The 23,866-nt window shown below is 38.3% G+C and overlaps 1 protein-coding gene across 1 annotated transcript; it reads right to left on the bottom strand.

The window, feature by feature from the left end:
- Positions 1–3,433: 3,433 nt before the first annotated feature.
- On the bottom strand, positions 3,434–23,342 carry ERI1 (exoribonuclease 1). Its single transcript, XM_060085788.1, has 7 exons — positions 23,095–23,342; positions 18,569–18,747; positions 14,981–15,191; positions 11,969–12,052; positions 10,538–10,647; positions 8,169–8,283; positions 3,434–4,214 (listed from the first exon to the last, which is right to left on the bottom strand). The coding sequence occupies exons 1-7, from the start codon at positions 23,191–23,193 to the stop codon at positions 3,972–3,974; spliced, it is 1,041 nt and encodes a 346-aa protein (XP_059941771.1). The 5' UTR covers positions 23,194–23,342; the 3' UTR covers positions 3,434–3,971.
- Between the last annotated feature and the right edge of the window lie 524 nt (positions 23,343–23,866).

Raw genomic sequence — 23,866 nt, 5'->3', positions numbered from 1 at the left:
CACCCAAGACCTCTGATGGAGATGTATAATAAGATCCACGTTGTTTTCATGCCTACTGACACAACATCCACTCTGCAGCTTATGAATCAAGTAATATTTTGACTTTCAAGTCTTATTCTTTAAGAAATACATTTCCTAAGGATACAGCCGCAATAGATACGGATTCCTCTGATGGTTCTGGGCAAAGTCAACTGAAAGCCTTCTGGAAATGATTCACCATTCTAGATGCCATTAAGCACATCTGTGATTCATGGGAATAGGTCAAAATATCAACATTCACAGGAGTCTCTAAGAAGTTGACTCCAACCCTCATGGATGACTTTGAGAGGTTCAAGACTTCAGTGGAGAAAGTAACTGCTGATACGGTGGAAATAGCAAGAGAACTAGAAGTGGAGCCTGAAGATATGAGTGAACTGCTGAAACCTCATGATAAAACCAATGGATGGGAAGTTGCTTCTTATGGATGAGCAAAGAAAGTGGTTTCTTGAGAAGGAACTTATTCCTGGTGAAGATGTTGTGAAGACTGTTGAAATGACAACAGAGAATTTAGAATATTACATAAGATTAGTTGATAAAGCAGTGTCAGGGTTTGAGAGGACTGACTCCAGTTCTGAAAAGTTGGTAAAATGCTGTCAAACAGCACTGCATGCTACAGAGAAATCATTTGTAAAAGAAAGAGTCAATCGATGTGGCAATCTTTCATTGTTGTCTTAAGAAATTGTCAGGGCCACCCCAGCCTTCAGCAGCCACCACCCTGATCAGTCAGCAGCCATCAGCATCGAGGAAAGACCCTCCACCAGCAGAAAGATTATGACTCGCTGAAGGTTCAGATGATGGTTAGCATTTTACAGCAATAACGTATTTTTAAATTAAGGTATATACATTTTTTAAGACATAATACTATTGCACACTTAATAGAGTACAGTATACTGTAAATATACCAAAAAATTCATGTGACTCACGTTATCGTGATAATCGCTTTACTGTAGTGGTCTGGAACCGAACCTGCACTATCTCTGAGGTACACCTGTACATATTCTTCTCAAGCACACAAAGAACATTCTCAGGATAGATCACAGGTCATAAAAACAGTCTCAACAAATTTAAGATGACTGAAATCTTATCAAGTATCTTTTCTGACCACGATGGTATGAAACTAGAAATCAATAACAGGAGGAAAGCTAGGAAGTCCACAAATACGTGGAAATTATAAAACACACTTCTGAGTAACTAGTGGCTCAGAAGTCAAAAGGGAACTCGAAAAATACCTTGAATAAAAACTGTACACACACACACAAACACATACACACACAGCGGAATGTTATTCAGTCATAAAAAAGAAGGAAATCCTACCATTTATGACAATGTGGATGACCTGGAGGTTTAAGTGAAATAAGCCAGACGGAGAAAACAAACACTGTATGGTATCACTTATAGGTGGAATCTAGAAAAAGAAAAAAAAAAAGCACCAATTTCATAGAAACAGAGAATAGAACGATGGTTGCCAAGGGCTGGGGACGGCAGAATGGGGCAACATAGGTCAAAGGATACACATTTTCAGTTATACAAAGAATACTTTCTGAGGATGTAACATACAGCATTATGACTATGGTTAATAGTACCGTACTGTATACCTGAAAATTGCTGAGAGTAGACCTCAAGCATTCTCACCATCAAACACAAAAAAAGCTAACTATATGAGGTTATATGTGTGTCAACTGATCTTGGTACCATTCCACAATGTGCATCAAATCACTACATTTATACTTAAACATATACATTATATTGGTCGATTATTCCTCAGTAAAGTTTAAAAAATGAATCAGGACAGTAAAGCATCACCAAATAAAATATTTGGTTGAGCCAAAAGGATATTGAGAGCTTATAATGTTGAAGGTCTTAAAAAGAAATATAAAATGAGCTTGTTGGTACTTGGCAAAAAGAAAAACAGGCAAAAAGATTAGCAGCTTGACTTAAAAACAAAATAAAGGAGGAGGGCAATGTAGTAGTTCCTTGTCATAGTCAGATTTCCCACTTGCAGTTTTTAGCTCTTGTGAGCAACCCTGGAAGCTGGTGAATTCGAATTCTACAGCGAGGTGGCTATGTGGGAAAGTCACCTAGGGAGTGTGAGTGGACTGCCCAGCATCCACACCTCACTAGTGATTTCCTATTTTCTGCTACTTGGCCCTGGCACAGTACCTCTGTAAGGATGTGAAGGAAATGCTTTAAAACGTCCAGTAATACTTTATGGTATATTGTATGGTGCCATTTGGGATTCACAAAAATCTTAGCATATATCCGTTTCACCCCAAGAGTTTTCTGTTTAAACCTAAAACATCTAGATGTCCTTGTTTTACTATAATGTGTATTTTGTCCACCCTTGTGCCTTCTGTTATCCACTTATTTTTTTATTATGCTGATTCTATAACTACTGCTCAAAGGCAGAAATTCATTCTTTTAAGTTAAAAAGCTACAGCACTGGGCTTCCCTGGTGGCGCAGTGGTTGAGAGTCCGCCTGCCGATGCAGGGGACACGGGTTCGTGCGCCAGTCCGGGAGGATCCCACATGCCGCGGAGCGGCTGGGCCTGTGAGCCATGGCCGCTGAGCCTGCGCGTCCGGAGCCTGTGCTCTGCAACAGGAGAGGCCGCAACAGTGAGAGGCCCGCGTACCGCAAAAAAAAAAAAAAAAAAAAAAGCTACAGTACTGTGTGGAGAATTCTCATACCAAGAAAAATGCCTACTTTTCTCCTATGCACCAGGGTTGGAAGACCTCTATAAAATTCATTTGATTATAATGTATAAATCATTAAAATAAAGTAGCATCACAATTACTATTATGAAGTAAATGAAAAGAAGCAAACAATGTTAATGAAATTGTTCTAGGAAAGCTATAGGGGGAAATCCAATTCTGAAAACATGTATTTTTAGCTTCTAGATAAGGAGAGTTTTACTTTCTCAACTCCATAAACACATTTTTGTTTTTAGAATTAGTTAAGAATTAACTATTCAACATTTAGTGGTCACTATGTAAAATCAGTTTTTAGTAATAGAAATGTAAGATATGGTAGACAGCATTATTCGACTTTACTAACCTCACTCATAATGTTGAATACAAATGCAAAATTAAGTGGTGACCTTTAATTTTAAATCTAATTCAAAGCATGGTCTCTTAGATTTAAGAAACAAGGCAGATAGATATATGTCACAAGGGGGAGGGGAACCAAAAAACCAAATCCAAAAAACCCCAATGATTTATCTATGTATTATAAAGTTCAAGCTGTAGCCCTTATATTCCTTTAAATGGTATTTTCTTTTGAATTTCCATTAACCTCATCAGTAATTGAATTTTTAATCAGACCTTATAATCTATCATGAATCTTCCAATTATAAATTAAAAAAAAAAACAAAGGCAGATATGTGTACCAAGTACTTTATGAAATTCACCACTCACAACTGACCTTCACATACACATTTCAAAAATCAAAAGGACACTGACATTCTTAAAACCCAAAGGCTAGATAAGGCCCACCTTTCCAATCTTTTCTGCATTTTAAGAAATGATCTGATCTAATGATGTGTTAATGTAGAAACACATTATATATTTTAACATCAATAAGGTATGACATTCAAGGGGAGAGCCAATAAACCTCTGTATTTTAAAACCAAAAGGAACACATCTTGGACACCTTAAATTATAAAATTCAGTTCTAAGCAGGAACTGTTACTGTGTAACAAATACTGCTCATATCAAAAGTGCTGGTGACAAAGAATTCAACAAAGAATTCAATATGCCCTCCCCACAGAATCTGTTCACATACCTATGCATATATCTATAACTGTGATAAGATTTTAAATGTTTAAGGTGCTTAAATTTTGCACTGCAGGACTAATTCAGTAAGTATTCATCTGCTACCTCTTTGTAGCAGCTCCAGTTAGAGTGAATGATCCACGGGCAAAAGCACAAAAATGCTGTTATTTTCTGGAATGCGGCATTTGTGGCACTGGAGTGCCCTCTATTGGTAGTGAAGAGGACACACTCATTAGCTGCCCTGCATGCATCTTCTCATTAACCCGGAGTTCACACCCATCCTGCAGCATTCTAACTGCTATTCGGGCAATGTTCTTAGAGTCATCGAGACCACTGTGAGGCCGCCCATCGTAATCCATTCCGAGTTTTTCAAGCATTATTGTCAGCTTGGTTTGGCTTCTAGGAACCTGAAAAATAAACAGCTCAGTAAATAATTCTTTAGTATTCTATAAGTCATTGTGAAGTGGAAAAATAAGCTGAAAATGAACAGTAATAGCCAAATAAAGTTAGGCAAAGGGCAAATACTCTCGGGTCAAATGAAGCAAATAAATAAACCTTCAGAGCTTTAAAAAAATGATCTTAGAGTTTTAGATAAAAAATACATATAAACAGATGGAATCCTTAAAACATCTAAAAAGTTTGCAGTTTTATAACTTAACAAATCATTTATGGAAGGAAATGCATTGTTCTGAACATCTAAATTTAACCCAAACTAATTTTTTGGCATGGTATTTTTCTGTAATGTATTATTTTACTTGACTGACAAAATTTATAACTTTTATATATCAAAGGACACTATCAACAGAGTTAAAAGGCCGTCCACAGAATGGAAGAAAATATTTGCAAATCACATACATGAAAAGGGATTACCATCTAGAATATACAAAGAATTCCTAAAACAACAAAAAAAGCAAACAACCTGATTTAAAGAACTTGAATAGACATTTCTCCGAAGAATATAATACACAAATGGGAAGAGGAGAAGAAAATTTTTTAAAAGGAAAATGTAAGTTTCCTCAACTTACACTACTAATCAGCATTATAATTGGTATCTAGTACAAAGGGGGGAAACCACCCAGAAAAGAGCAGCCTAAGAAACTGACCAATATAAACAGATCCACAGAAAAATGTAATTCTCTACTCAAAAAAGCACTGGCAATTCTGCCTTAACGTATCTACAACTTTCTGATCACTCTAATGTACTATGAGCTGTAGATGTTTTTACGCAGACCTGAAAATTCTTTTATGGTTTTAGTAATTGTTAATAATTATTCTTAGAATAAGTAAATTATTCCTCTAAGTTAAAGGTTGGAGAAAGACCCCTTACATAAGAACGCATTACCACCTGGGAGTTGTAGCATGAAAAGAATCTAAAGCTGATCAGCCCCTACAAATTTATATGAAATTCAGAGGACAGAGGCACATTTGAAACTATATCACAGGATACAACAAGCAAAATCCAGACTATGGGAAACTCTACAGGACAAATGGCTTAGGTTCTTGGGGGGTGAAAAAAACTGCTAAAGGGAAAAAAGGAGGCGGGAAAGGAATTTATAAATTTAAAAACTTGGGGCTTCCCTGGTGGCGCAGTGGTTAAGAATCTGCCTGCCAGTGCAGGGAACACAAGCTCGAGCCCTGGTCCAGGAGGTTCCCACATGCGGCGGAGCAACTAAGCCCATGCGCCACAACCACTGAGCCTGGGCTCTAGAGCCCGCGAGCCACAATTACTGAAGCCCACGCACCACAACTACTGAAGCCCACGTGCCTAGAGCCCATGCCCCACAACGAGAGGCCACTGCAATGAGAAGCCTGCGCACAGCAACAAAGAGTAGCCCTCACTCACCGCAACTAGAGAAATCCCGCACATAGCAGTGAAGACCCAACGCATCCAAAAATAATAAAATTTATTTTAAAAAATAATAAAAAAAATTTTAAACTTACGAGACACGTCACGCAACTGCAAATGTGTGAACTTTATTCTGATCCTCATTCAACACACAAATGGTAAAAGAAAACAAAATATTTATGATATTTATGATGATTTGATAACATTAAGGAATTACTGTTAATTTTTTTAGGTGTGATAATGGTGTGATGGTTATGTTTTCTAAAAGAGTCATCTTTTGGGGGTTACATAATGAAATGTTTAAAAAGCAAATGAAATAATGTTTAAGATCTTCAAAATAATAAGGAAAAGGGAAAGTGGGTAGGGTTATAGATGAAACAATGTTGGTCATGAGTTACTAACTGTTGAAACTTGAGTCATGAGAGTTCACTGTATCTGCCTACTTTTGTGTATGTTTGTAATTTTTCATAACCAACTTTTTTTAAGAAATCACAAAATTAGTGAAAAATCCACAGAAAAGGAAAAAATATTTACCAAATATAATCAAAGGAAAGAAATCCAAATGACTAATAACATAGGAGAAGCAGCTCAGTTGCATGAGTAATTAGGCAAATGCAAAACAGAACCTCAATGAGATGTCATCACACATCCACCACACTTACAAACATTTTAAATGACTGGCAATACCAGATGCTGGCAAAGACGTGGAGCAATAGTAAATCACACACTCTTCTTGTTGAGAGTGCCAACTGGTACAACCACTTTGGAAAACAATTTTTGCATTATCAAGTAATCTCAATGTGGTACGTATTCTATAACCCAGCAATTCAACTCCTAGGCTTATACTCTGGAGAAATGAGCAAGCAAGGCACCAGAAGATATGCACAGGAATGTTTATAGCACCACTGTTCATAAAAAGCCCCAAACCAAAAACCACCCTAAGTAGATAAACCAACACAATGGAATTCTACACAGGAGTAAAATAAATGAACTTCAGCTATATACACAAGAAGGATGAATCTAAAATATAATGTTGAGGAAAAAAGCAAAATAAACAATACAGCCAGTATGATGCTAATTATATCATTTTCAAAAACAGGCAAAACTAAACCATATGCTATAAGGATCAACATATAAATATTAAAGCTATAAGGAAGGGTGGGAGGGAGGCTCAAGAGGGAGGGGATATGGGGATATATGTATGCATATGGCTGCTTGACTTTGTTGTACAACAGAAACTAACACAGCATTGTGAAGCAATTATACTCCAATAAAGATGTATAAAAATAATAATAAAAAAATAAAGCTGTAAGGAAAAACAAGAAAATTATCTCCATGAAAGTATGGATTACAGGAGCTCTGGGAGGAAGGAAGAGGGTTAAGTGGGTGGAATTTACAAGGGATTTCACTCTAAAAACAATCTGTCAAAATCCACTTTTCTGTACACATAGTTCTCAATTTTAAAATGCTAAAACAAAAAAACAAACAAAAAATGTTTTGAGAGAAAAGCACCTTTTCTCAGGAAAGGATGTGCTTTACCAAAATGTGGTTGTAAAGGGAAAAAGATGACCCAAGATCTAACATGTGATAGAGAAGCAAAGGAAATCTTCTAGGATGATTTTTGAAGAAGCCTGAAGAACAGTTCATATTAGAACAGGATTAAAGGTTCCAGAAACCTAGTCTCCAAGGTAAAAAAGGAAAAAAAAAGAAAAAGAAAAAAGAAAAACTGACACACCACCTGAGCGTTTTGAGTACTGAAAAGTGATTTTCAGTTTGAATGGAGAGTAACAGCATAAGAAAACAGCTAAAGAAATCAATTATTAAATCTGGGGAAAAGTGAACACTCTCCATAATCATTAGAAATGTAAACACCGAATAATGATTTGATTATAAAGCTAACATAACTAAGAAAGATGCAGGGAGGGGAAGGACAGGCAGGAATGGTAGCTGTTTAATGGTGCTGAATCTTCACTTTGCATTGCAGGAACTCAATAGATACCTCAGACTGAAAATTCAAGAAATAGCATAAATATATAATCTGGAAACAGGAAGGTTAATATGAGAAGAAACAACTTTAAAAAGTTAAAAGTGTTTGGGAGAATAGGAACCAGTACTGGTGAGGGCCATGGTGGAAGACTGCCATTTCTTATGAGACTTGCAATATCATTTTTAAAAATTTACACTACACACATGTATTAACTTTGATAAAATTAAAATGAAAAATCAGTGGGGAGCATCTGTTCCACAAACAATCCATATACTGAATACCCCTACAGTTTCAAACCTCTGTTACTGAAGATCATACATATATAGTTACCCTATTTAAGTAACAGGTTGAGTGAGGAATATACCTTATTTTTCTAAACTCAGATGAACATAACTATTTGGAATCTGAAGAATAACAACTAATTATACGACCTTTTTCTGTGAAAAGCACCTAGTAAATCGTAACTTTATGTACATGCAAAATATAATAAATTTATCAAGAGCAGTATAATCAATATAGAAATCTTACCTTGTAAAAGTTTCCATATGACTTTCGAATATTGATCCACTTTTTGGCAAAAGGTGGATATTTGAGCCTGCTTAGCTGGCACTGAATGTTCAGGAACTTACTCATATCCCATGAACTTAAAGCAAAAGAGGAAAAAAATCTGGATTAAATAAATGCTATACCATTCTTAAAAATGAGGATTTTAAGTCATTCTATTTGTTTTTATTTACACATCACCTTTCTTATATTCACACACAACACCAAGCTTAGAAAATTAACTTCTCTTCCTCCAAAATAATAACTCAAAAACAAACTTTAAATAGCAAAGTGGAAGTTGGATATATTAAAATTTTTTTTGACAAACTAATTCTTATTGGGCTCATCTTGACCATTTTTATGGTTCTGATTACCTAGGCACACCTCTATCTTGTTGAGTTTTTTTTTTTTTTTTTTTTTTACAACTCTAAAATAACTGCTCAGCTTACTTTATTTTTTTTTTATTTTTATTTTTTTTTTTTTTGCGGTATGCGGGCCTCTCACTGTTGTGGCCTCCCCCGTTGCGGAGCACAGGCTCCGGACGCGCAGGCTCAGCGGCCATGGCTCACGGGCCCAGCCGCTCCGCGGCATATGGGATCCTCCCAGACCGGGGCACGAACCCGTATCCCCTGCATCGGCAGGCGGACTCTCAACCACTTGCGCCACCAGGGAGGCCCGCTCAGCTTACTTTAAATGCCAAGTTTATCACATTAGGAAGTTCCTTGAGGGTATGCTTTGAAATAAAACAAAAAACACAAACAAATGAACAAAATACTTGAGAGAAACAAACGCAGCTGATATCAAGCAGTTAGAATGCAATTTGCTCTGCCACAACATATGTTTCTACAACTCGAATCCACCTATGTAGTTAAGTAGGAGAATCCTGGCTGTATCATGTAGAAATTATGTTGCCTCATATGTGGTTTTTCCTCGGCAAAGGGAGTCAGAATTGCAGCAGTAGAAATTATAACCTTCAGCGGGAAAGAAAAAGCTCTCAACTCGGCCGCTGTGCCAGCAACAGGAGTACTTTTAAGAAAATTAAAAACAAGCACCTGCCCCCACAATCCTCTGGCTTCTGTGCCTTTGTAACATCCTCTGAGGTGCCTTCTACAGACCCCGGCAAGCTTGCCTGGGCTGTCCAAGTTATTTCTGGGGGTATCAATTATTGTTTTTGTGAGTCCTCTGGTTGCAAAATTGCACAGATTTTGAATGATCTGTCCCAGAATGTGAGGTTTTTTACAGAATTGCACACACCATGTTATGACAGAAACACCTGTGACTTTAGCACGAACACTGCTCATTCATGTTGAAAATCAGGAACAGATTTCTAAAGAGGCCCATCAACATTTTCCCAAACTTCCATTTTTAAGCACAATTATGATGGGCCTAAATTCAATGCTCTTCTCCTACTGCACCTTAGGGCCTCTAAACCCTTCACTTAGGTGACACCTCAGCTTTTGTCCACAATTTGAAACAGAAGTTCATTAGGACTTTCTTCTTCAACCTTAATAGCACAGGGTATAGGAGGTGCCTCAGCACAATGCTGTTAATCCTGTTATAATCTCTCTCATCTCTCCACTTGGCTTTTCATTTAACTAATGCTTCTGGAGCATAATTTTGAGCTCAGCATTATAGTAAGCAATATGAAAGACTACCAAGTAGCAACAATCCTTGCTCTGAATGGAGTTTTAATCTCCTTGCAAACCTAAGTCTTACACACATAAAGTTTAGATATCAGAATATTTAGTCAGATGCCAACATGAATGGTACATATCAGAGGCTGTAAGCCTTCAAGAAAAAGGTCAATGTGAGTTGTAGTGTCCAAAATAAAATATGAGGTAGGCTCTGGGTAATAATAAAGAAGAGTCAAGGAAGAGAACCTTCCAGCAGAGAGGAAAGCTGTGTGGGTACAGAGAGGAAGGATAAACCGTGTGGTTCATGGGCCAGCCTGACTGGAGTAAAAAAGAAAAACGGCAGGAGGATTAGGCTACACGGGCAGGGTGGGATTAGACAACAGAGCCTTGAAAGCCAGACTGAAGAGCCTGGACTTTCTTGAGCAAGGAAGTGTCCTGATAAAAACAGCGTTTCAGTAAAGTCATTTAAGTTTTATACATTAATATTTAATCTTCTAGCACTGGATCAGACTGTTATCTCTGCTTTCCCTCCTCTCTCTGACGTCTAGGACTTAAAATTTAACCAGGAATAAGAATGTAAAAGGAAAACTACTGTCTGTTGTGGGGACTCCTTTAGTAAATAATAGTTTTTGTGGTTATTCTAAAAGTTGGATGAGTTAGGACATCTTTAATCTTAAAAAGATTAAAAGATTAAAAAAGATAAATTTCCTAAATACTTACCCATCCGTTAATATGGAATATTTATACTTTGTTCCTAATTCCTTCAATTTCATCCAGTCAATGACTTTTTTCAGTACCTGAGGGAAGGTATCAGCTTTGTCTACCTGATCCTGAGGATATGAAAGTAAAATATATAAAAATCTGGGTAGTTACATGTAGTCCTTCCCAGAAACAAACACTGGAGGGAAAGAAACAGTAGGAGAAAGTCTTGACTATGATCTTTTAAACTCTTCATGGTTTCCTAGGCTAAGATTCACCTAAAATTCCATTTTTAAGACAATTAAAAATTGTTTATAGCCAAGTATTAGGGACTGCTTTCAACTGAAGTATATAATCCTCCCCAGATTAAGATTTAAAATCATCCTCAGGGGTTCTCTTTTTTCAGGCCTCAACCTAGTGGCTTACTGCTTCTCCAGAGGGGAGAAAAGGGAAATCTCTCCTCAGCTGAAAACCACAGCCCTCTACACTGGTTTCCCTATCTCGAAGCTCACATCGTTCCAGAATATACTACCCATCTGAATGATCCATCACATCACTCGCATACTTAAAATCCTCCAAACACTCCCCAAGGTCTTCCAGACAAAAAGACACACAAGACCCTTCATGATCTAGCTCGCCTCTATCACTTTAGCTTTATGTGCGACCAGTTTCTCACTAGCCCATAATACACCTGAACCATCCCGAACCACTTAGTTTTGCCCTTCACACCTGAAATGCCTGCCCAGTCATTCTTTTCTACCTATTTACCTATCGTTGACTCAGCCCAAGTTCACCAACTTGAGTACTGTCCAGGACAGCCCTCCCTTCCCTCTGTCAGAGGGAGGTCTTTCTACAGATGCCCATGACACCCTAATGAAACACTGTCAGTCTTCCTAACCATACTGTGACCAGTGTTTTTTTCTGTCTGTCCCCCTGACTTACAGACTGTTAAGTGAGCTGAGGAGAGAGACTGCCTTGACCATCTTTGTATGCATCGTAGCTTGGCCAATACTGAATATTATAGCAGGCCCTCAAATATTTGTTGAATGAATGAATAAAGGAACTAAATAAATGAACAAAGGGCCTACCACATTAGAATACAACCAAAAATCAGAGGCCTAAAAAAAATTAAGCTATATATAAAATCAGGTTGTAACAGATACATTTTAAAACTTCATCTCCAAGTTCAATATGGTAACTAACATTTCCTTCACTAATGCTCCATACAAATGAAATGATTACAACTCCTTAAAAGGAAAGGTTGAAAAAAAATCTTAGCAGGTGTAAAATGTGCTTTTCTATTTTTAAAATATTACAATACAAAAGATCTTTACCAAGCAAGGAAAGTATCACATTTAATTATTTACAACAATAATTTTTTTAAACTATGAAATAAATCCCTAATTTCAAAACTTCTTTCAAACTCTAGAAAAAGGAACACAGAATTATAACCTGAGTAATTCCAGTTAGATTGATGCAGAAGTCAGAAAGTTGTGTGTTAATCTCTGGTCTCACATACTGCTGAAATGTATCTTCCTACAAGGGAAGGACAGCAAGTTAAAGTATTTTCTATGACCTAAGATACATGATACATAACGTGACTATGTCAGCCACATAAGGTTGTAATCTTATAGATGGCTCAAGGCACAGACCTGTCTAGAGTTTTAACAATTTAAGGATAATGTGCTATTCCCAAAGTACTCTAATTTTTTAATTAAAAAATTATGCTTCATAGTTTAAAAAAGTTTAAGATAGAACAAGTACCTGAAAGCAAGTCTTCAAACCAAAGTTTAACCAGAGGAACAAAATGTCAATGATTTTGTTTATAATATTTTGAAACTGTAAAGCCTATTAATGCAACCTCTAGTTCAAGATATTAATAGCTTTTTAAATAACATAGTATGCTGAAGAAATGCCAGTCTGCAGTTACAACTAAATTAGTTCAGATTCCTGCTCTCCCATTTACTCCTGACTAGTCCTTATTTTTATATTAAGATTCCACTAAACTGAATTCTGAATAATCAAAATTTAACTATATGATATGCAGTAATTTAAAGGGCAATAATACTACTAATTTTTTTTTTTTTTTTTTTTTGCGGTACGCGGGCCTCTCACTGTTGTGGCCTCTCCCGTTGCGGAGCACAGGCTCCGGACGCGCAGGCTCAGCGGCCATGGTTCACGGGCCCAGCCGCTCCGCGGCATGTGGGATCCTCCTGGACCGGGGCACGAATCTGTGTCCCCTGCATCGGCAGGCGGACTCTCAACCACTGCGCCACCAGGGAAGCCCTTACTAATTATTTTAGCAATGTTTAACCTCTTCAAGAAGCTTTCATGATTGCCTTCGTATTTTATGCTCACAACAATTTTGTGAACTCAGTAAGACGGCATGGTTATCATCAGGCTCAGGTCTCTAAGCATTTTTTCCTCTGGCCCAATGCTGCCTCCCTAAACCAGATCACACTAAGTCACTTGTTAAAAATTAAGGACAATTTCAAAGCCTAAAGATTTATTGGCAGCAATTATTAATACTAGGTAGCTATGGAGAAAAAGACAAAGAATATTACTTATAGTAGATTAAAAAATTAATAAAAATCATGTTTATAAAATTCTTTTTATACATTAGTGTATTAAGCAGATGAATTATCAATAGTTACAAACAATTATAAAAGAGTAAAAGAACAGCAAAGAACATTTCAACTTCAAAAGTTATAGAGGTTCTTTACTTACCAGACATATTGCAAAAGGAAAAATTCTACTTAACTGAATGTCATAGATAAATGAAGTCTATCCTTTTAAATATCAGTATTTTGTTTCATAATTTTAAATGAAAACCTTTTAAAAAATATATGCTGCAACTTCCCTTACCATTATAAGCAGGTACTACTAAGTATGACATTAATAAAATTGTATTTGCTATTTAATACTTTCAACAGAATGATGCCACAGGACTATGCATTCATTGACCAAATATTTAATAATCACTTAAATAAATTACATAGTAAGTTAAAAGGTGATGAGGGTTCTTAAAAAGTAGAGTAGATAAGAGGGATCAGAAACATTGGGTCTGTGGGGTATTCAAGCTACACTATTGCACAGAGAACCAGTTAGACTTTATTTAGAAGGCAAGAGTTAAGGAATGCCCGGAAGGAAGGAAGGAAGGAAGGAAGGAAGGAAGGAAGGAAGGGAGGACAGGAGGGAGGAAGGGAATTAGCAGCAAGATCTCTGCAGGAAGGGAATTTGAGCTAAAGCTCTGGGAGGTGAGGGGGTGGAGCATGCCTGGAATTTCTGAGAAACAGCAAGCAGGTCAATATGGTGCAATCAGGTAACAAGAAGCCAGATCATATAAGGAATATGACTTTTACTCTGAGTTAAATGGGGAGCCATAAAAGAGTCATGAGCAGAGGAGTGAAATGCTCTGACTTATATTTTATAAGGATCACTCTGGTCACTAGGTTGAGAATTGGCTGCAGGGAATAAGGATAGAAACAGAGACTGGTTAAATGATGAACAAAAGCAGCAAATCCAGACAAGAAATGAGTGGGACTCAGACTACAGTCACAGCAGTGTGGTTAAGTGGCTGGGTTCTGGATATTTTTTTTTTTTTTTTTTTTTTTGTGGTATGCGGGCCTCTCACTGTTGTGGCCTCTCCCGTTGCGGAGCGCAGGCTCCGGATGCGCAGGCCCAGCGGCCATGGCTCACGGGCCCAGCCGCTCCGCGGCATATGGGATCCTCCCAGACCGGGGCACGAACCCGTATCCCCTGCATCGGCAGGCGGACTCTTAACCACTGCGCCACCAGGGAGGCCCGCACCAAGACTTTTTATGCTTACTCCCAGTGTGTCGGTGGCAACTGGGGATACCACAGACGTGGTACTTCTGGGTAGATGAGCTGTTACTATCCTTGTTCAGGATTTACAAGGCAAACAGTATTAATTTGGAGGGATCTTGCTGAGTTCCTAAAGTAACAACGCACTGACGATGAGTCTCTAAAGCAAATATGTTATATGGCTTAGAAGCCAAGGTTACAAGAGTTGCTCCCCCCATAAACTTTTCACCAGAAAGCTAACTAGCTTTAAGTTGAAAGGTAATTTCTATACCTTATCATTTTTATAGATCAGAGTATACATTAGTCTACCACAGTGGTTTCTCAACCCTGACTGATACCAACTGAGAAGCTTTAAAAAAAAAAATGCTAATGCCAGGGGCCCCATGGAACAACTAAATCAGAATCTCTGGGATGAGGACCAGGCATCAGTTTTTTTTTGTTTGTTTATTTGTTTTAGCTACTGGAAAAGGAGAGGAGCAGACTCTGAAATTATTTTATTATAGCCCATCTATCAACTATGCAGCAAGAGCAAACACCCCCTCTTTAGAATTCTAATTCTAGCTGAAACAGCAAATGGGACCTTAGTAGCCAACCCCAGAATAGCTGCTGCTAAAAATAAAATTAAAACAATTCACTTACTATTTCTAAGGTATGAGTATTCAGTAAAACAATAGGAAATTCAATTATTTCATGTATGAACTCAGGTGGGTTACCCTCTTCACAAGTGGCTTCGAAGTCAATAACACAAATGTAGTCGTAGTAACTGTCAGCACAATTGTCCTCTTTCAACATCAGCTTCTGCTTCTTATAATAGTTTTTCAGTCTCTTCTTTAGTACATCCTTTACACCTCTAAGGAAAATAAGAATAAAATTAACGCTTAGGTGAATTTTACAGGCAAGAATTTGAACTCTTACCTGCTGGCACTGGGTTGAACACTGACAGCATTATCCCAGCATAATTTAGCAAATGTTAGCCAAAATAAATGTAAAGAAAGCAAAGCTAATTTAGCAAAGAATTAAAACAGAACATTTAATACAGCATCAATATTTTTTTTTTTTTTTTTTTTTTTTGCGGTATGTGGGCCTCTCACTGTCGTGGTCTCTCCCGTTGCGAAGCACAGGCTCCGGACGCGCAGGCCCAGCAGCCATGGCCCACGGGCCCAGCCGCTCCGCGGCACGCGGGATCCTCCCGGACCGGGGCACGAACCCGCGTCCCCCGCATCGGCAGGCGGACCCCCAACCACTGCGCCACCAGGGAAGCCCCAGCATCAATATTTTAATCCACACGTAACTTTTCATTTTTGTAGTACAATATATAAAATATATATTGGTCTTTCAAACCATAACCTTTGTCGGCATACACTACCTACACAGCCCTGTTGCCTTATATAATAAGATGACATACATGATACAAAAACCGAAATTAATACTGAATTATTCTGCTGACCAAACACAAATTTCAGAGAATGAAAATTCAGGAAAATTGAACATAGTATGCTCTCTCTTTCCTTTCTTTTGGTTTTTGTAAGTTAGACAACTAAAAAAATCCACGTGAATTTGAAAGCATTATGAGCCTAGCAGTATATAAAGTTGAATGTCTCTTAGCTATTTAACTAGGAAAACTAATTTAGGAGACCCTAGAATAAACCATGTCCAGAAGAACATTGTCATAGTCAGTAGATTCTTAATTGCAATTAGATTTCTTAATTTACCATGGGTAGAACTGGATTCAGGAGACTTCTGTTTTACAGGTATTTTTAAAATATACGTTCCACAAAAGGGAGGTGGGGCAAAGTTGTTCTAAATTTATGACAATGGTGGGTAAAGGCGGTCACATTCGTTCGTCCAACAGTATATATTACTTCAAAAAATCAGAAGTTGCAACCATTCCTTAGACTTCCTTCACTGTTACTTGGTTGAGTCCTGTAAGGGCTTGCAAATACAAAATGGTAGTAAAAATAAGAGGATCTAAAAACTGTAACTAATGGTAAGTGATGAGGAAGGCATTTTGGCCCCATCACCAATTAGTGACCGTTAGAAAAAATGTTTCTAACCTTTTGTTCTCCTTTCTAAACTACCACTAAAAAGGAATCTTATCCATGAAAAATCCTGATAATTAACCAGCAAGTTGTTTTAAGACAAAATGTGTTAATATGTTTATTTGCTTGAGATTTTTCCAAACTGCCAAAACCTAGGAAGGAAACCCTCAACTCCTTTCATATTAAGGTATTGTGCGTGACCTCTGCATCATGTGACAGCTTTGGATTACTTTGTCTTAATTTTTCTTTCTTTTTTTAAAGAAACTATAGTTTACTAAAGGTGAAACGTTATTTACTAAAAGGCTGTCTGCAAACCTAATGGCAACATAAACACATAACCAACCAGTTACTCCAGAGAGAAAACTTCATCTTTAACATCTTGCCCCTTGCCCCTCCACATCCAAACAATCACCATTCCTGCCAATTCCAACTCAGAGAAACATACAGAATCTGGTTCTCCTGAATTCTCTCAGGTGGGGCTCCCAGTAGCTTCCTGGACTCTGGCAAACATCTCCCCTATCACAGCCCTCCTCTTCATTCTTCACCTTGCTCGAGAGCTAAGCACTAGCACCATCTTCCTGCTGAAATACTTCAGTGGCTCCCTTCTGCTTACGAGGTAAAACGCAGACTTTAGCACAGAGTTCCTTCACCACTAGGCTATGACCTATCATTTCATCATCTTCTTCAGATGCTCCCCCTCCCCACAGTACACCGCACACTGCAGACAAAACACAATACAGGCCACGTCCTGAAAATGGGGCATGCTTTCCTGTTCCATAGCTTTGGTTGTACAAAGAGAAAGCAAGATCACGTAGCAGAAAATATACAAACAGAAATTAGGAGTTTTGATTTCTTTTTGCCCCAAATACCCTGTCCCTCCCTTTTCTGTTTTAAGTCAATTCAAATGTCACTTCTGAATCCCTGAGACAGACTCTTCCGCATTCTCATGCTGTACTTGGCCAAACCTTCAATGCAGCTCTGGTCACTCTGTATTGAGATTATCGGTTTGTGTATTTTCCTAAAAGGCTGAGATTTCCAAAACAGGGAGTAGATCTGTTTTACCTTTATAACATTATTACCTAGTAAAGTGCTTACAATTCAGTAAGTGTTTGTTGACTAAACGTATAAACATATATTTGATCTCTCTAGCTCCCATATAAGTCAGGAGTGAGCAACTGATCTTCACACCTGGGAAGAACACACATTTTGCCCAGAAAATCTTAAGTAGGCTACACGTTGTATTCCCAGAATAGAAAGAGTCGGGGGAAAGGAGGTAAAAATCTTCTTCACAAATTATGGAGTAGACAATCGAGAAGGGGGAAAAAATACATGTGTGCTCTTTTGAAAAGCAGTGAAGCTCTACTTTAAAGCAAAGAGGAGGAATACTGCTTATGAGAGAATAAGGATTCAGGGGGGCCTCAAAACAATGTTTTCCTCTATTACCTGTAGTTATTTTTTTCTAGATGCCTGGCAATTCTCTTGTGTATCAAGAAGCTACATGTTTTTCTGGATCCCAAAGGTCATTCCTGCCCCATGCCCCAAGTCAAAATAAAGTGATTTGTTTCACAAAAAGTTATTAAAACTTAAGTATGTATACATCTCATTGAAGATACACACACATGCACACATACACACTCTTGAGTTGGCTAAGCTGCATTATTTTCTCATTCAATATACAGTTACAATATACAGCTTACTATCATACTGCATATTTTTAGAAACTAAAACAGAAGAAAAAATACTTCCTAGTAGGTGAAAGTTGTTTTTTTTTTAATTACCTGGTTTCAAAGAAATCTTCTTTATAAAAATAATACAAATGAACAAGAAAAAGGAAAAATACTCAATCTCGTTAATAAGTTATAATTATCTATCAACCAAATGATCAACTAAAAAAATTTTTTAAACATACTCAGTATAAAATGATAGCTACTCCTAGACACTTCTGGTAGATGATCAAAATATTCATCAACTTTAACTCAGCAATACTACTCTATTGTCTAAAAGACTGACAGAAATAATCAGAGTCACACAAGGATTCATGGGTAAGAATGTAAATTACTGCTGTTATTTGAATTGTTAGTAATGGTTATCTCTTTATAATAGGATTACAGATATTTTTCAGTGTTTTCAAGATTTTCTAGATGAACATGTACTACTTTTATAATTTTAAAACGTTATTTTTAATTACCTGGTTTCAAGCTTGAATTCTGAAAGTTTGGCTCTGAGCTCTTCCTTACTCATTCTATTAATGCAACCATTCGTAATAGCAATCTCTTTGTAAACTGGGTCACTGAAATCACTTGCACTGGAGGTAATGAACTTAGATCCTTTTGTTTCTTGGCCATCAAGTCTCCGTCGCTGCTTTTTCTACCACACACACAAAAAATACATACATATATATATAAAGTTTATAATTAGTACAAACATCTTCAAGATTCAAACTCCTAAGGGCTCTTGGTGCTACATGTTCAATAAAAAGTGCTTAGGAAGAAGGAGGATGTATTTCCAATACAATTTACCCTGCTCTCTTCTCAGTCACGAGGTTCCTTACAGGAAATGAAGCTAAGTAAAAAGAGCACTGGTTTTGGGAGTCAGAGCAACCTCAGTACAGAGCCAGCTGATTGTTGAATAGTAGCATAACCTTGGGTAATTACTTATTACTCTGATCTTCAGTTTCCTTATCTATAAAATAAGGTATAGTAATAACTGTCTCAAATGGTATTTGGTATTGGTAATAATAAATAGTATTTGGGAGAGATTATTATAAGGATTAAATGAGATCAAGTATATTAGGTTCCTGACACCATACCCACCATGGCTATTAATAAATGGTAACTTTACTAATTACCATCACAGACTGTAGGTCAGACCTTTTCACAAGCAGTATTCTAAAATTTACAAATGAACCAATTTTTAAGTAAACTTTTACAACATTACGCATGTATACATCAGTGCCTTCCTGAGAATTTTTTAACCTGACTTCGTTTCACAAAGTTAACAGAAATTGGCCAATATAAAAATTAAAGGGAACAGAAATCTGATTCAAAACTTGCTAGTACCCAAGGCAAAGAAGGAAATAAATTCAGTTCCAAAACAAGCAATTTCCAAAAGTTACACATATATCAGTTTTTCAGAACTATAGTTACTATACTATAAACCTTTTCTCCTTTCTTAAATGAAAATCCATGTTAAGAAGACATAATCCAATTCTAATCACACCACAGGTAGTCCCAAATTACTAATATGTTAAGTTCCAAAGATTCATTTACAAGTTATTTTCCACGTGCAATGTTACAAATATTAGGTATGTTTCAGAATTTTCAGAAATACTTTGGAATTTACTAGCAATCCATACTAAAGCTTGTTAACTTAGTTATAGCTTACCACATTGTCCCCATGTGAACTTTAATGACAGATTAAGGAGGGATAACCATGGATAGGACACAGTCCCTGAGTTGGAACTGATCCTAATGGTTCAGGGACTATTTCTCACTCTTAGCTCTCAATTTAATGCAACACACATTTTGCAGATACTGTGCTACAATACTTAAGAATTACTCTCTCCCATCTCCTCTTAGGAAAGAGGACAGGAATTCCAATGTATGAACTGTCCATAAATTAAAGAATAATTTTTAATTTTATTTATTTATTTTTTTGGCTGCATTGGCTCTTCATTGCTGCGTGTGGGCTTTCTCTAGTTGCAGCGAGCAGGGGCTACTCTTCGTTGTGGTGCGTGGGCTTCTCACTGCGGTGGCTTCCCTTGTTGCAGAGCGCGGGCTCTAGGCACAAGAGCTTCCATAGTTGCAGCACGCAGGCTCAGCAGTTGTGGCTCGTGGGCTCTAGAGTGCAGGCTCAGTAGTTGTGGCGCACGGGCTTGGCTGCTCCGTGGCATGTGGGATCTTCCCGGACCAGGGCTTGAACCCACGTCCCCTGCATTGGCAGGTGGATTCTTAAACACTGCGCCACCAGGCAAGTCCCTTGAAGAATAATTATATTGAAGTTCCTTGTTGACCAATGTTTTAAAAGCTTTATTACACGGATATTTGACTAAGATAAGAAAATAATTAGCTTTCAATACCTTATTAAATTTATGATGCCTGGTTACTTTATCATTAGCATTTAATCAGGATTCCTGATTTATCCTTTGTCTTTACACTTACAGTGAATTTTAAACTTCATCTTCAATTGGGTTAAAATTAGGTCAACAATGAGTAAGAGTTTGTCTACCAAAACAAATGCCTCACTTAATTTAAGCAAACTTTCTCCTTGGCTAAATCCTCTCTCTGACTCACTTGCTTAATTCTTATCTAGAACTGTAGCTACAAATATTACCCACAAGTAACACTTAGGCCTCTTCTAGATATGCTACAAATCATGATTTCTATAAAGAAAGTTCTGCTTCCTCTCCTAGGTCCAACCCTAGCCCTCTTCCTTCAGTGAAGTTTAGGACATGGTCAAGGTCCAGTCCTCACAAACTGTGGTCTACACTAATGGTTTCCATAGAAAATCCACTAAGACAACTCACTAAGGAGCAGAAGGAAAATATTTAAAACCCTGTATGTATTATTAATCTACAAAAACACAAAATTAGTTTACTAAGTAATACATGGATTGATAATGGTGCCCTCCCCAATGTCTGTGTCCATCTGTCACATGTCACAAAGTACCAGCCATACAATGAGGAAAGTAGGGACAGACTCCACAGTACAAGGGAGAATATTCACCTTCATGATACTGTGACATTTTGCAATTTTCACACGTCCCAGTAAATGGTTGCATGGTTAATATTATCTCAAATGAGAGAATCTTTACAATATGGAATTGACCATGAAAATCTTTTATACCAAATGGAGGCTGACTATCTTCTGGTAAAGTACTTAAAAGTGCTACTGAACTTACAAATGAGTTACATATTTCCTTTTACAAAATGGTATTCCAAAATTGCTGCCATTTTCTGTGATGAGAAAGGGATTAATAGCTTGATCCTTAAAAGTTGTTTTTTTTTAAATAAACCCTATTTGTTTCAAGATGAAAGAAAATATGTTTTAACAATAACTTAGCAAGTAACTGCTTATCAAGAGAAACCTCTTCTGTGGCAAGAACATTTGGAAAATAGATGTTTTGGAAGTGTTTCCATTATTTTATTGCCAAAAAAAAAAAAAAGAAAACCTGCTCATTACCTATTTTAAAAAAAAAAGACTTTGCATCTACACATAAAAAACAAACAAACAAACTTAGAAGCAGAATTAAACTTGGTTACAATCCTTCCAAAAGAAGAGTTCTGATGAAATTTGAACCTACTTGGTTAAAAATATAAAAATACAACACCTATTAGTTTACAGAAACAATTTTGTTGACATCAAGGATAATGAAAATTTACTTAGCTGAAATCCAACAAAATATTTTGCTTACTTGAGCCTGAAAAAAAAAGGACTGTATCATTACTTATTAAAAGTATCCAACGACAGGTTTTTAACAAATACGATAGTCACTAACATCAACTAGGAACATAAACCCAGGTCTTAAGTCACTATATCTCAAAGTTTTAAGACTTCCAAATCTAATGAAGTGTATTCAATCACACTTCTCTCATTAAAAATAAAGTTTTTAAAATTATTTTAAACCGACTCACTTGATGATGCTATTTGACAGTATCTCAAACTGAAGAGGGATGTTGGGGTACAAGAGCGGTTCTTTAGACAGAAGGGACATGGAGGCCTCTTTGAAAGTAATATCATAAGGCGAAGCAGATAACTATGCAAAAGACCCAGGGGGAGAGCATGCACAGCAAAGGAAGCACACAAAGACCCTTAACAAGAAAGATCATCCGCCATAAAACCGAGGATGCTGGGCCCTGAGAGCAAAAGGGAAGAGTTGTACGAGGTGCAGTTAACAATGGAGAAAGGAGCCAGGTCCTGTGGGCAGCAAACTGAAGACTCGGGAGGGGAGAAACCGGTCAGATTCATGTTACTAAAAGCTCATTCTACCTGCTATGTGGGGAATGGGCTGTAGACGGAAAGAGCAAGAGCTAGGAAACCTCCTGCAAGTACCCACACTCTGAGGTGCTCCGCATTTGTATGTTATTAATAGAAAATGACCAATTCGGTTATTAGATCGTTCACACTCTGCAGCGCCAGTCAACAATAATTATATGTATCAAAGAAGATGAATAAAGAAGTTTTAAGACGGTTTTTATAACTCTGCCACTGTAACTAGGATCTATCGGTGAGCTACCAAACTCATTAAGGGTATCGTTCATACAGTACGTTTATATGAGGTAGGAGTAAATGGGCGAAAACCAGAGACGAAGCTCCAGCTAACAGGCACAATCACCTTTTGCCAAGGCTGGGAGCTGGGCTTAAAGGTCTTAAGAAGTGACACAGCTAGAGCTGTGGTGGTATTTCTAAATACATCAACTACCCGCTACTCATTAGGGCTACACAGAATGACAACAGTAACCGTGCGCCCAGAATGCTTAGAGCAGAGTTCCCACGCAGAGCTAATAAAACCGCGGTTCGCATACTTCTCGTCTGGACTGTTGACTCCCTTCCAGACAGTAACTGGGACCAGAAGCGGCTTACTGACAACCACCCACGAGTAAAGGCTCCCGGAGTTGGGGCCAGGGAAGGCGGCCAGGGCTGGGGCCCCAGGGTGCACGGGCTGAGGTTCCTGAGGGAAACGCTCGAAGACAAGGGCGCGCGGGCGGATTCTCACCTCAGGATTCGGGCGCTGCGCCTCCTCCCCGCACGCCGACCCGCGCCGCGCGGGAGCCACGGCCTCGCCGCCGGGCTGGTGACTCTGTTCATCCTCCATGCTGCGTGTCACGTAAGAAGAGAGCTGCTGGAGCCCACCACTCACTCTCTCACTCGGCCAAGCCCGAAAGCCTCGCCTTTCTCCGCTGAAAAATTAGCAGGCTCCCGTTCCCGCGGCGGCTACCACACAAACTCGTGTGGACGCCTCCCACTTCCGGGAGCGTGAGGCGTCCACACGCCGCGCAGGCGCAGTGAGGCGGCGCGCGGAACGCCAGCGCCTCCGCCAAGGCAGGCGGTGGCGGGCGGTGGGTAGAAGGAGAGATGGGAGGAGCGAAGCCGGGGGGAGGCGCGCGCGGGAGAAACTGAACGCTGCGTGCGCGGGGTTTAAGTGACGCCAGAGTTCGGGCTGTAGTCCCTAGAGATGCCGCCAGAAGAAATGACCCGTCACCGTCTCCTGAGAAGTAAGCGAGGAGTATCCGAGAGAGAGGTGAATTTTAGCCATAGAGAATAGCATTTATAAAACAATCTACGTTTTTCCGTAAGGCGTTTGAGACGCCCACTGCTGGACAAGAAGAAGCAATAGGTCTGGAGTTACTACGAAACTAAACAAAGTATGTGAAACAACTGTTTTCAGACATTGGACGACAGGTAGTTCCGGACCTTTGTAGCTGAGAGAAGAGAAACAAATGAGATGGGGATTTTTTTTAGGGAATTTGGCGAGGCCAAGTTGGTTG

Source organism: Mesoplodon densirostris, chromosome 20 (genome assembly GCF_025265405.1).
Source record: "Mesoplodon densirostris isolate mMesDen1 chromosome 20, mMesDen1 primary haplotype, whole genome shotgun sequence".
Lineage (NCBI taxonomy): Eukaryota > Metazoa > Chordata > Mammalia > Artiodactyla > Ziphiidae > Mesoplodon > Mesoplodon densirostris.
This window is presented reverse-complemented; position numbering and strand designations above follow the sequence as displayed.